Genomic DNA, 14,927 nt, shown 5'->3' with positions numbered 1-14,927 from the left:
GTACGTGTGAGTTTTTGTCTCCTTCTTATACACCAACATGGCCTACTGATTAAGTATATAGCCGTACTGCTCACTCTCATTCCTTTTCCTGGATCAGTGCTGACACTCTAACTATCAAAAAGTGTCATAAATGATAGTTTACTGTAGATATCAGGTTTGACTGTTATACTATCATAAATGACCATTGTTATATTCCGCCAAAAATGAAACAATGCTTTTTGCTTTTTATTTACTTTATTTCATTACGTTTTTAATTGTGTACATGATAAAAGCATACGTGTTTCTTATTTGTTTACAATAAATAGTTTTATAAGAATTCGAGTTCAAAATGTTCAATTTAAATTCAGAAAATAACAAAACAACAGAAGAGCGCTTTCCTCATGCGGAAACACATTTAAAAATGAATCACCACTAACCACTATTATTTTTCGCGTATCAATTTTTTGAGTGCGCCCCATACATTCCGCCAGCTTTTGGTATTTTTTATACTCAGTTGAGCAGAGCTCACAGAGTATATTAAGTTTGATTGGATAACGGTTGGTTGTACATATATAAAGGAATCGAGATAGATATAGACTTCCATATATCAAAATAATCAGGATCGAAAAAAAATTTGATTGAGCCATGTCCGTCCGTCCGTCCGTCCGTCCGTCCGTTAACACGATAACTTGAGTAAATTTTGAGGTATCTGGATGAAATTTGGTATGTAGGTTCCTGAGCACTCATCTCAGATCGCTATTTAAAATGAACGATATCGGACTATAACCACGCCCACTTTTTCGATATCGAAAATTTCGAAAAACCGAAAAAATGCGATAATTCATTGCCAAAGGCGGTTAAAGCGATGAAACTAGGTAGATGGGTTGACGTTATGACGCACAATAGAAAACTAGTAAGAATTTGGACAATGGGCGTGGCACCGCCCACTTTTACAAGAAGGTAATTTAAAAGTTTTGCAAGCTGTAATTTGGCAGTCGTTGAAGATATCATGATGAAATTTGGCAGGAACGTTACTACTATTACTATATATGTGCTAAATAAAAATTAGCAAAATTGGATTAAGAACACGCCCACTTTTTAAAAAAATTTTTTTTTAAATTCAAATTTTAACAAAAAAGTTAATATCTTTACTGTATATAAGTAAATTAAGTCAAAATTCAACTCCAGTAATGATATGATGCAACAAAATCCAAAAATAAAAGAAAATTTCAAAATGGGCGTGGCTCCGCCCATTTTCATTTAGTTTGTCTAGAATACTTTTAATGCCATAAGTCGAACAAAAATTTACCAATCCTTCTCAAATTTGGTAGAAGCATAGATTCTGTGACGGTAACTGTTCTCTGTGAAAATGGGCGAAATTGGTGGAAGCCACGCCCAGTTTTTATACACAGTCCACCGTCTGTCCTTCCGCTCGGCCGTTAACACAATAACTTGTGCAAAAACCGATATGTCTTTACTAAACTTAGGCCACGTACTTATCTGAACTCACTTTATCTTGGTATAAAAAATGGCCGAAATCCGACCATAACCACACCCACTTTATCGATATCGAAAATTACGAAAAATGAAAAAAATGCCATAATTCTATACCAACTACGAAAAAAGGGATGAAACATGGTAACTGGATTGGTTTATTGACGCAAAATATAACTTTGGAAAAAACTTTGTAAAATGGGTGTGACACCTACCATATTAAGTAGAAGAAAATGAAAAAGTTCTACAAGGCGAAATCAACAGCCCTTGGAATCTTGGCAGTAATACTGTTAGTGGTATTGCATATATAAATAAATTAGCAGTACCCGACAGATGATTTTCTGGATCACCTGGTCCACATTTTGGTCGATATCGCGAGAACGCCTTCACATATACATCTAAGGTCCACTCGCTTTTAAAACCCTCATTAATACTTTTAATTTGATATCCATATCGTACAAACACATTCTAGAATCACCCTGGCCCACCCTAATGGCGATATCTCGAAAAGGCGTCCACCTATAGACCTAATGCCCACTCCCTCTTAAAATGCTCAGTAACACCTTTCGTTTGATACCCATATCGTACAAACATTCTAGAGTCACCCCTGGCCCACCCTAATGGCGATATCTCGAAAAGGCGACCACCTATATACCTAATGTCCACTCCCTCTTAAAATGCTCAGTAACACCTTTCGTTTGATACCCATATCGTACAAACATTCTAGAGTCACCCCTGGCCCACCCTAATGGCGATATCTCGAAAAGGCGTCCACCTATAGACCTAATGCCCACTCCCTCTTAAAATGCTCAGTAACACCTTTCGTTTGATACCCATATCGTACAAACATTCTAGAGTCACCCCTGGCCCACCCTAATGGCGATATCTCGAAAAGGCGTCCACATATAGACCTAATGCCCACTCCCTCTTAAAATGCTCAGTAACACCTTTCGTTTGATACCCATATCGTACAAACATTGTAGAGTCACCCTTGGTCCACCTTTATGGCGATATCTCGAAAAGGCGTCCACCTATAGAACTAAGGATTACTCCCTTTTAAAATACTCATTACCACCTTTCATTTGATACCCATATCGTACAAACACATTCTAGAGTCACCCTGGCCCACCCTAATGGCGATATCTCGAAAAGGCGTCCACCTATAGACCTAATGCCCACTCCCTCTTAAAATGCTCAGTAACACCTTTCGTTTGATACCCATATCGTACAAACATTCTAGAGTCACCCCTGGCTCACCCTAATGGCGATATCTCGAAAAGGCGTCCACCTATAGACCTAATGCCCACTCCATCTTAAAATGATCAGTAACACCTTTCGTTTGATACCCATATCGTACAAACACATTCTAGAGTCACCTCTGGCCCAACCTAATGACGATACCTCGAAAAGGCGTCCACCTATAGACCTCATGCCCACTTCCTCTTAAAATGCTCAGTAGCACCTTTCGTTTGATACCCATATCGTACAAACATTCTAGAGTCACCATTGGTCCACCTTTATGACGATATCTCGAAAAGGCGGCCACCTATAGAACTAAGGATTACTCCCTTTTAAAATACTCATTACCATCTTTCATTTGATACCCATATCATACAAACACATTCTAGAGTCACCCCTGGCCCACCCTAATGGCGACATTTCGAAAAGGCGTGCACCTATAGACCTAATGCCCACTCCCTCTTAAAATGCTCAGTAACACCTTTCATTTGATTCCCATATCGTACAACTAGAGACACCCCTGGTCCACCTTTATGGCGATATCTCGAAACGGCGTCCACCTATGGAACTAAGGATCACTGCTTTTCAAAATATTCATTAACAGCTTTCATTTGATACCCATATCGTACAAACATATTCTAGAGTCACCCCTGGTCCACCTTTATGGCGATTTCTCGAAAAGGCGTCCATCCATAGAACTATGGCCTACTCTCTCTTAAAATACTCTTTAATACCTTCCATTTGATACACATGTCATACAACCAAATTCCAGGGTTACCCTAGGTTCATTTTCCTACATGGTGATTTTCCTTATTTTGTCTCCATAGCTCTCAACTGAGTATGTAATGTTCGGTTACACCCGAACTTAGCCTTCCTTACTTGTTAATATTATTTTCGATCTTTTTTTTCTTTTAGCATGGAGCTTTGAAATGCTCTCTTTCATTTTTAAAACTTATTTTTTATATGGTTTTCGTCGGTTGAAAATGGCGGAATTTAAAAAATAACAAAACAATCGTGATAATCATTTGATTGTCATATGACAGTCAGTAGTGACAACATGATTAAATCGGATAATTTGTTCTCGCATACATAAAATTCCGTTGAGAATTATGTATCTGTCTCACATGCATTATGGTATCTGCTGTATGTTCTTTTGTTCTGTACCAGCTGTCCGAAGCCTTCCCAGTTTCAGTCCTTTTTCATGATTATAGGCTGTCTTTGGGAACATGCGGACATGCGTGAGCGAGCAAAGGAATATACATAAATTTGAGTATCAATGTCTACGTCATCGCAGGATCAGCATTGGCAATTACAAGTGTGAGTGTATTAGTAAAACTATCAGCGTTTCTTGTAGGGAAGGAAATAACAAACCGTTGGGTGCAACAAAAATACTCACAATTGGATTCACAAACGCTCCACCATGGATCAACAGTTGTATTTGTTGAATGTGTTCAATGATTAAATACTAACCTGGTCGATTTTTATGGACGAAAGTTAACCGATACCGCACCATCGATTTTTCGATAGGATTTGGGCTCAGGAAATATTTTTTTTTTTTTTAAACCTTTGTAAAAACGTTGGCGATAAAAAAAAATATTTTTTGGGTTTTGGGGAGTGTTTTGGTCGAAAAACTGACCCTTTCGCCACTTTTTTCGCAGGCTCGAAAGTTTTTTTTTTTGGGTATGCGTAGTGGAATTTTTTTTCCTGGGCCCAAATCCTATCGAAAAATCGATGACGCGATATCGGTTAATAAATCGACCCAGTCTATTAAATATACCGTTATTCATTTTATTATGATTGCATTTTGTAAAGAAACCATATTTTAATTTTATTACGGAAATCTTTGTAATACACTTAATCGAAACAAGTGAAAATTATACAACTAAAACCCCTTTGAATCCTGTTAAAGCTTTAATTTAAACGAATTGCACGTGAGTATAATATCCTTCACTGGTTTTAATATATTTCCATAGAATTTTCGAAGAGTAACGCAAGGTCTTCACGATTCTGCTCACGAGGAGCAAGTTTGGTTATACGTTCTTGGGGTAAAGTGCCCTCCACCAATGCAGGAATATCACTGTTATTAAATCCTAAGGCTTTGAGTCCATTTTCAATTCCTGCGCGTTGCATAAACCCCCGTATAGTATCAGCCAAGATTTTTCCCGAATCTGCTAATTTTGCGTTGGTGGTATCTGCGCCAAGTAATTGTGCCGCTTCTAAATGACGTTCAGGACATGCGGGCGCTGTGAACTGAAATACGGCAGGCGCACTTATAACCACCGATAGGCCATGGGGTACAATTGCATGTGTATTAGCATACCCATGGGGTTTGTACTGGCGTACATTACCCGATATCGGATAGGATAAACCGTGACATAAATGTACACCGGCATTGCCAAAACCAACACCAGCCATGGTGGAAGCCAAATGCATGCGTGATCGTGCTTCCAAGTTATCGGACTGATATATGGCATCGGTAAAATTCTCATTTATTATTTTAAGTGCATACCGGGCCCATACATCAGAAATAGGGTTGCGGCCCTGGTACGGTGGTCGTAAACTGGGATCACTAGGTGCGTGACCACGTTCACGATAATCGACAGCTGTAAAGCTTTCCAAGGCATGACAGAAAACATCGAAACCACAAAAAGCAGTTACACGTTCCGGCTGTGAAAGTGTGTGCAACGGATCAATGATGGCTAGTGCAAGCGTACAGAATTAAAAATAAGTATGTAATAATAATACTTCGCTTACCTAATTTTGGTTTTAAGAATTTACTTGAAATTCCTGTTTTTGCATGTAGCTTCTTGTAATCAAAAATAGCAACACCGGTGGTCTCGGAACCGGTACCTGAAGTGGTCGGCAACGCAATCATCGGACTCAAATTCACACTTATCTGCATACAAAAATAGATAGAGATAGGAAAAGTAAATGCTGTACAAAGTTTAAGGTGTGACAAACCTCTTTGCCACTACCAATCGGCTTGTTAACGTAATCCAAAAACTCCGCATCCTTATCACAAGCAAACAAATTCGCTACTTTGCAAGTGTCTATAACGGAACCACCACCAATAGCTACAAAGGCATCAAATTTCCTCCCTCTTGCAAAGGTCACGGCATCCCACAAACTTTCATCAGTTGGCTCAATGCGCGTTTTATCATATACTTCGTATTTTATGCCATTCCGTCTGAGAGAATCGAAAGCTGTGCGTACACTGGGCAATTTTGCCACATTAACATCGGTTACCAAACATACAGACATTGCACCGGAGTTAACTAGATCAGCTCCGAGCTCCGCAGAAACACCCGGTCCAAAACGTACCGTAGATGAAGACATCTGGAAATTATAATTTGTGTATAGCTGTCACAGTATTATTAAAAACTAGTTACCTCGAAGGCGTATTCCATTTTACCAGTTCGAGCGCCTAGCACCTGCGGATGGCCAGAACTGTAGTTATGGGAATGTGCTGGACAGGTACAGCTGGAAAGGAGGACGTTTACGAATATCAAGTTAAGTTATTATATTTAATATACTCATACGAGTTGTTTATAATAGCATGCATTAAGTTAATTGCATTTCGGCGCGCCATATTTCCTGAGCAAAGTATGCACTTGTTTACGACAAGATCATATGCTACCGTACTACTGATAACACGCTGAATTCGTTGTTTACACCAGTTTAATAAGTCAGCTGTAAATATCACTAGCCGCATTTCAGTGGCAGCACATCTTCTGCGCATATCAGTTGGTTGTTGTTGTAGCAATGCTCGCCCCACCTAATAGCCGCGACCGATAACAAACTGTCATCAATATCCTCTAACGGGAGTACAAGGAAACTTGCCGTTTCAACAGGGTGGACCATAAGGAAAGGTGTTAGAGGCGTTGGTTCCACATTACAATTAAAGAGATGGTTGGTGTCATGTGGGGACACATTGCAAGCGGGGCATAAATTTTGTATGTCGGGGTTGATTTTGGATAGTAAGAGTTTAACCTGTTACAGTATCCAGAACGAAGTTGAGCAAGAGTGACACGCGTTTCCCTGGGAGTATGCGTTCCTCTTCCGCGAGTTTTGGATAATTTTCTTTAAGTACTGGATTTACCGGGCAATTCCCGGCATAAAGGCCCGACGCCTGTTTCTGGAGTTCACCAAGGACCTGCTTGTGTTTTTTCAATTCATACGGCTGGGTTCTCAGGTGCCGTATTTCCTCAAAATGCTTACGAAGATGACTCCTTAAGCCCCTAGGCGGTGCTGGTTCATCAATCAGATGTCTGTTGGGATGCCCAGGTTTCTGGGTATTCAACAGGAACTGTTTGGTCAGCATCTCATTTCTCTCCCTGATGGGGAGTATTCTCGCCTCATTATGCAGATGGTGCTCTGGGGATATAAGAAGACAGCCCGTGGCGATTCTGAGAGCAGTATTTTGGCATACATATCAGTTGGTGTTGCTTCAGCATTCAGTACTGCTTAGCCGACGCATTTACTTACACTTTGTCACTAAGTCGATCGAATACTAGCGCAAAAATCTTGCTGTTTAAAAAAAGTGGGACTAAGTGACTCTGGGATGATAAATTTGTAGGCGTGTCACATATTTAGCAGGCTAGGTTATGAGGATTCTGAGATTTTACAAAAGGAAATGACATAGGTTCGTCAATCGAAAGGCAGCCGACAAAATTCAAAATTTTAGGAAAATTATTTACCAAATAATCAGTGTTTTCCAGAATGTTACATATATTAAAAGTGGGCGTGGCTATCAGCCGATTTCGCTCATTTTAAATAACTATAGGGAATGAGTGCCAAGGAACACATATAACAAATTTCAATTAGATATCTCAATATTTACTCAAGTGATCATAGACAGACGGAACGAACGAACGGACAAATATGGCTAGTTCCTTTTTTCATCCTGGGCATTTTGATATATGGAAGTCTATCCTCGTGTTCCAATGGTACATGAACCAGATACGGTTAGAGTTTTAACATGCAAATGCAACAACAATGTGCACCATATGTATCACATTGTTGTTGCATTTGCATGTTAAATCTCAATCCGTATCTGGTTCATGTACCATTGGAACACGAGGTATATTTATCTCGTTTATACCGTTACGATCAACCAAAGTTCATAATATTGAAACATATCGAAAGCTTCAAGTTTTAGGTATGTTTCTTGAAATGCAGATGTATAAATAAATATGTAAAATAAACAGCAGCGTTAAACCAACTTCGGTTACACACGAACTTATACCTACTCGCTTACTTTTTTGGGTTGAAATATACCTCAGTAGGATTAGAAAAGTTATTTATCTGAAATGAACTGTACAATTGAAACTCACGCTGAGTATATAATGTTCGGTTATATCCGAACCTAGTCACCCTTACTTGTTTTTGATTTTGTGTTTGATGTTCGCTTTAGGCGCGAATCAGAAATGTTAATGTAACTTTTTGAATATTTGTTGTTATTGTATTTAATTTTCCTAATGGAACATATTGCTTTCATTTAATCTAGCCCTCTAACATAATGGAGAATATGGAGCTTTCTTTTACTTTTGATGAACATAATTTCGAGAATGATTTCACTGGTGACACTTATGATTTTGAGTCTCTTTGGGATGAATATGCGCTGGAGACGCAAAAACGCGAGGAAGTCTTAGACCTGGAGCAAAGATTTATTAAGCAATTAAAAATATCAGAATAATCTTAGAAAAATGCAATATATTAGCTGGTATTTGCTAGAGTATGCAAGCTTTAACCAATAGGAAGTAATGTGGGTTTATCATAGACGTATTTAGTTTAAAAATTTCGTTTTTCACTAATGGTTTAAGGATCATATTTTTTGGTATGCATGAAAAGTTTTTATTTAACGATCAGTATTGTAAAATATTCAGCATATAAAGATCATAAGCAAGTAATCAAATGGTAATATCTTACAAAAGTGAGATGTCACGCTTGCTAGATATCATTCGTTGGAAAAGCGGTAGATAATATTAAATTAATATCTATATTAGTGATCTTTGTTCCCAAAACATTGGGTACTCGTTAACAGTTCATCCAATCCAATGTGCTGCTAAATTTTATTGAATTGTGAAACATATATCTGCATAGTATAGTAAATTAAATACGTACATGTCGTACGAACTTCGGTAATATACTTTTAAAAACTTACCCAAAATGAAATTCCAATATTAAAGCTATATGTAAAGACTCCTACTTTGTTTATTTATGTATTGTTTATAAGTTTCTTTTCAACTCATATTTTGAAAATGTGTTTTAATATTAACAGTATATATTAGAGATATAAGTTACTATGTAAATTTGTTTGCTATAATTATTTTTAAGTACGCTTAAAATTTCTATAAAGATGCAGTAAGACTGCTTTGAAGCATAATGTATGGTCTGCTTATAAAACTAAAAAAACGGATATGTATCCGCTGGCAAAATCATTGTGTACAATGAGCAAAACTTTAAGCTAATTTTTATATTATGACTATGTACGTACAATGTCAAAATTATAGTATGTAACTACAAAGTCACAGTTGCAATGGTTCAAGTCAATTCAGGTTTTGAAAAGTGATGATAGTCATTGTTTTCACATATTTTTCAAATTACATGTTTTTATTAAGGTCCTGTGCCATACGCATTACAAATGAAAATCGAAGGAAAATTTTGAAACTTATCGGGGTGAATTTACCTATATACCTTTTTAACTAAAATAGAAAATTTGTATACCTAATTTTTCCACCGAATAAAATGTTACTTATTGGCATATAGCCTAATATACATACATTGTTTTGAATCGATACGGTGGTATTAGGAATAACTACTCCCTCGGTTAAAAAGTTAGTATTTTTTATATGAACATTATTTAATTATTGTCATAAAAATTAATAAGTATTGCACTAATGTGATAAAAAGTTATACATTTTTTATTCTTTAAATCAATACAACATATTACGGAACAAGTATGTACAGTTTGATATTTTTAATCTTTTGCTTGGTTTTGGTTTGCTTATGTACGTATTTTATTTTGTCATTCTTAAACGATGTCTAGAAGGTCGAATGTTCTTTCAATATGTTCATTAATTTTATATTATGTCAATTTGACTTTTATATGAAAATTTGTTATTACAACATTTTTATAAATTTAATTCCATTATTTATTTTGTAAAATTATTGATTATCAATTTTTATTATTAATAGATTTTATATATGCGTTCGTAAATATGTCTTTAGGCCTACAGCAGTAGATAAAAATCTTATATGCACATGTATATATGTCCATACTTATATCATTTTAAATTTATGTTTTTAAATAAATATCGAGTTTTTACTAGTATACAATTTGAAATATTTTGCAATCATGTTGGGGAAAGAGTGCCTTTGACTTTTTTAAAGTTTGATGAATGAAGTCATTCAAAAAACTTGACTATAACTCTTACCTTCTCAGCATTATAGGATGCTAATTAGAATAACTTGGGTCCCCTTTATGAAATAAAAAAGTTGCAAAAGATCACACGTTAATTAGAAAGTTGCTTATGTTCAGAGGCTTTTGGAAATTAAAAAAAATATAGCCTAAATTACTTCTGTTTATTTTAACTTGGCTATTTGACATCGAACTACTTTTGTCTCTCGAAGCCTTATAGATAATACCTTTAAATGTCCTTGGAGTTCTGCCGTCGTGTTCACATAGTCGTTTCTTAGTTTGGGGAAAAGAGAATTTCAATTTAGAGTTGCAAAACTATCGATGGCACTACCGATCGTATGGATATTCTATCTTTTAGAGACATATATTTTACCCTACATTCATTAGGAGTGTGAGGACTAGTACCAAGGACCTACCTAATTATTTTCTAGCTTTTAGTATTAGTATTAATAATAGTAAAGTGCAACATCGATGAATAGTTACGCATACAGTTTATTTTGATTGGCGCATAGTCATGGTCAAAATAAAATAGGTTTTAAATTTAGTTGCAGCTTTTTGACATAATTTGCTATGAGCTATCTGTAAAAAATGCTCCAACTAAATATAAAACCTATTTTATTTTGACTATGACTATGCGCCATTGTCTTTAAAGTTAAAGAGGAAGGGGCTGCTATCCATTTTAGCTATTTTTTGTAAAAAGCATAATATTTTTGTGACCTGCTAACAGATTTTCCCAAAGGCCGTTTGTTAAGGAAGAATCGAAATTGTGATTCCATTTAGTTTCTGTCTGAAATTTGCATAAAGCGTGTGGAAACTGTTTTTAATTTATACCCCGAATTACGGGCTTTTATTCATTGCACGATGTTTATATCTGCGTAAAGCTCAAACAGTTCATTACAATGGACTACTCGGTGCAAATACATGAAGTCCCTTTTAGTTTCGAATTTAAATTCGTTGATGCTAAGGCGAATGCGCAGATTCTTTGTTTTATGATGGTGCTGGTTTTGTACTCGTTTATCGCAAGACCAAATTTTCTTGGCTCTTTATATCCAGTTCAGAGAAGGCAAAACTTAAGGTGCGTTTTTAAATACCAATGGTATCAATATCACATTACAGTCTGCCATTTACATTGCTGTTGCTAAAATTTCAAAAATCGGAGAGCCAACACTGTGCCTATGTTTAAGGAGGATAAATAAAGTGTTAAAAATTCATTCCATCTTCTTTTTAACACGCTTTTATTAGCTTGGCCTGTATGTAACGGAATCGTTGAGCTTAATTTTCACCGGTTTCTAGAAGTCTGATTAATTTGAAACTTTGCATACGTATCAAGGACCGATGACAATGCATTAATGTGATGGTGTGGTGACATAACGTCAACAGCCATAAGGTCAATTGGCCTTATTACCACTTTGAATTGCTATAAGTTTGATTGAAACTTTGCACACGTAGCAAGGCTCGATGACAATGCATTAATGTGATGGTGTGGTGACACAAGGTCAACAGTCATAAGGTCAATTGGCCTTACTACCACTTTGAATGGCCACAGGTTTGATTGAAACTTTGCACACGTATCAAGGGTCGATGACAATGCATTAATGTGATGGTGTGATGACATAAGGTCAACGGCCATAAGGTCAATTGGCCTTATTACCACTTTGAATGGCCATAAGTTTGATTGAAACTTTGCACACGTATCAAGGCTCAATGAAAATGCATTAATGTGATGGTGTGGTGATATAAGGTCAACGGCCATAAGGTCAATTGGCCTTATTACCACCTTAAATGCACCGTAGCGAGCGCGGCCTCGACCCATTTCCACTGTTGTTTCGGGATCCTGCCATCTTCGCTGCTCTCATCTATAATGCCAATGATTTGCCGACCCTTGGCAATTTCGGCGAAAGACCGCGTCCAGCCTCCCTGCGTCTTGGCCCTTTTCGGTGCCGTGGGGTTGGATTCATCCATGGACCACTGGCGTTTCGAGGTTGCATCACTCTCGACTAAAACTTTTAAAATTACTTGAACTAAAAAATTAAAAATAAATAATAGTTTAAAAAAACTAAAAAAACACGCTTTTATACCAAACCGAACTAAAAAATAGAAAATAATTTTCAATTAAAAAGAGTTTATATAACAGTAGTAGAAGGTAGAACAATCGTTTATAGTTAATCAACTCAAAATAAAATTATAATAAAATTTAAGTTATTAACAGAATAATTTAATTCACAGTAAAAAGCGTGGGGTGCTTGATATTGAATGTTACAATCATTCTATTGGCAACTATCTGAGAGGAAAGATATGAAATGTAGTCAAATGCACCCCACGCTCTAAACTCTGAATTAAATTATTCTGTTAATAACTTAAATTTTATTATAATTTTATTTTGAGGTGATTAACTATAAACGATTGTTCGACCTTCTCCTACTGTTATATAAACTCTTTTTAATTGAAAATTATTTTCTATTTTTTAGTTCGGTTTGGTATAAAAGCGTGTTTTTTTTAGTTTTTTTAAACTATTATTTTTATTTTCTTCTTTTGTTGCATTGTCTCGGTGCTCTGAACTATGTATGTATGTGTGAAATTTCATGTTTGTAACTCAATGGCAAGTCTCTTTTCGTAAGGTTCCAACCTTACTATATAGTTTGGCAGCTTAAATTGAGGTTATGTTGCGAATAGAGTGGAAGGCACTCGAATTCAGTGAAAGAAGGCACTCGAATGGAGTGGAATGAAAAACAGTAGGAAGAGCAGATTTGCATTGGATTAATATTCCTTCAATCGTTTTATCAATATTAAAGATAAATTTAGAAAAAATAATTAAACACTTGAGTATAAGCAAACATTTTCTTACTGCAATTAAGGTGTCCTAGATGCTATATATTGCAAAATTATAAAATTTTATGTCTGTTTAAAAATTTAACTTGAATTTCCCTAAAGATTTCCGTAATATGGCCATTAGTGATGTTTGTGTGTGTGTTCTAACTTTGCGCGATCAGCTGTTAGTTGCGCTATTGGTAAAGTTTACAATGGTTCCAACCATTGTGAATGATGACTAAGTGTGATATCTTCTGCATAAACGTCGAAATTCCAAAGTGATTGGATCATCTGATTTGTATTTGACTATCGCTGTCTCATTCTGTCTCTCTTTCTATCACCCGCTGAAGATAGGCGCCGCCATATTGAACAGCCTGTCAAAACGCTGAAAAGTAGCCATATTGAACAGCCTGTCAGGCAGTTGGCAGATAAGATAATACACTTAGTCATCATTCACAATGGTTCCAACCATAGATTTTTAAAATTTTTTTAAATACATCGATCCGTTCGCCCTCTAGCGAAACTTTTTGTGTTAGGTATTTCGCTTCTTTCGGACGCTTATACCACAAACCATACACACAAGATTGCGCATTGCGCATGTAAACAAAAAATCAGCTGTTTTTTGTTGGCAATTTTTACGTCATTTTCCTTTAGCTCTTGTTTTTTTCTCTCTTTCTTTCATTCGCTCAAGCAGTCAAGTGTGACGTAGATGCGCAGAACGCAGCAATTTTGAACTCGTGAATGCGCAATCTTGTATGTTTGATTTGTGGGTTATACTTTCGACCTCTGGCTACCCTGCTAGACAGCTACCCTGCAAAAATTGATGGATTACGTGTTCCATTTTCTACATGTTGGAGTACTCTAACAATATTCCTTTGCAAAGCGTTTGCGGACCACCATCAGCCGATCATTGGTCGTTTTTAACGACCGTGATCACGACACGATGACGATCGAACAGAGTTGCCAAAAGTAAAAATTGCTTACAAATAACTGATAATAAAATTTTACTATGGCAACTCTGATAAAATGCAACCGCGCACTGGTTTTATGTATACATACTATAGTATAGAGAAATATTAGTTTCTTTATTCACGCAAATGCTAAATAACAAGAATATTCGTAGTATAAAATATAAAAGTTTTATTGCCCCTCTTCATTTACTTTCATTTTAAATTAAATTCACTACGATAATTCTTTCCGACACAATTCCTAAGTACTAATGGCATATGATCCTCTGTGGGTGCTCCATGGAGTACTAAAGTGAAAGTACTTTGGAAAGTACTCTCACGTATGTACTCTATGGAATACTCACAAACAAAGCGAGAGTGGGATCACCTACTCTCCTAGGACATCGCAATGTTAATTGGAGCAAATTTTTTGTATGAATACAGATTAGTTTTGGAACACTCCTATACTCCTAAAGGAGTATTACTTACACTATTTATGGAGTACTCGCGTTTTTTGAAGGGTATCAGTCATTTGAGGCATTGTGAATGATAACTAAGTGTGATATCTTCTGCATAGACTTCAAAATTCCAAAGTGATTGGATCACCTGATTTGTAATTGACTATCGCTGTCTCATTCTGTATCTCTTTCTATCACCCGCTGAAGATAAGCGCCGCCATATTGAACACCCTGTCAAAACGTTAAAAAGTAGCGATATTGAACATCCTGTCAGGCAGTTGATAGATAAGATATCACACTTAGTCATGCTTCACAATGATTTGAGGCATCAATTGACAGATATGGCTGATGGAAATTTACATCACAGCGTAAAGCAAAGTTTCTATCAGGTTGTTAGAAGCGACATGAAAAACCTGATGTAAACATTCTGTATACGTGTATGCATACACATACATGGTTTTCCATATGAATAAAAGGAAATATTTATGCGAGTGTATTAGAGATCTCAATAATTCTGTTAATGTGTTGGATTTTCCGTCAGCTCTGTCTAGCAGGGTAACGAATACTTCCCATTTCGTTTTC

General features: G+C 36.4%; 1 protein-coding gene and 1 long non-coding RNA gene across 2 annotated transcripts; one reads left to right on the top strand and one right to left on the bottom strand.

Annotated features, from left to right (window-relative positions):
* Positions 1–4,030: 4,030 nt before the first annotated feature.
* Positions 4,031–10,050, top strand: LOC137245655 (uncharacterized). Its single transcript, XR_010951371.1, has 2 exons — positions 4,031–4,643; positions 8,219–10,050. It is a non-coding gene; the product is annotated as an uncharacterized lncRNA (long non-coding RNA).
* T3dh (Type III alcohol dehydrogenase) lies at positions 4,175–6,402 on the bottom strand. Its single transcript, XM_067776677.1, has 5 exons — positions 6,252–6,402; positions 6,102–6,192; positions 5,674–6,048; positions 5,467–5,608; positions 4,175–5,411 (listed from the first exon to the last, which is right to left on the bottom strand). The coding sequence occupies exons 1-5, from the start codon at positions 6,299–6,301 to the stop codon at positions 4,669–4,671; spliced, it is 1,401 nt and encodes a 466-aa protein (XP_067632778.1). The 5' UTR covers positions 6,302–6,402; the 3' UTR covers positions 4,175–4,668.
* Positions 10,051–14,927: the final 4,877 nt, after the last annotated feature.

This window comes from Eurosta solidaginis, chromosome 3 (assembly GCF_040869045.1).
Source record: "Eurosta solidaginis isolate ZX-2024a chromosome 3, ASM4086904v1, whole genome shotgun sequence".
Lineage (NCBI taxonomy): Eukaryota > Metazoa > Arthropoda > Insecta > Diptera > Tephritidae > Eurosta > Eurosta solidaginis.
Note: the sequence above shows the minus strand (reverse complement) of the source record. Positions and strands in the feature narration are given on the sequence as shown.

Coding starts and splice junctions, on each gene's coding strand:
- T3dh (XM_067776677.1), bottom strand. CDS start 6,301: ATGGCGCGCCGAAATGCAATTAACTTAATGCATGCTATTATAAACAAC. Junction 6,193..6,251: donor CATGCTATTATAAACAACTC/GTATGAGTATAT, acceptor CCTCCTTTCCAG/CTGTACCTGTCCAGCACATT. Junction 5,412..5,466: donor ATTCTTAAAACCAAAATTAG/GTAAGCGAAGTA, acceptor CGCTTGCACTAG/CCATCATTGATCCGTTGCAC.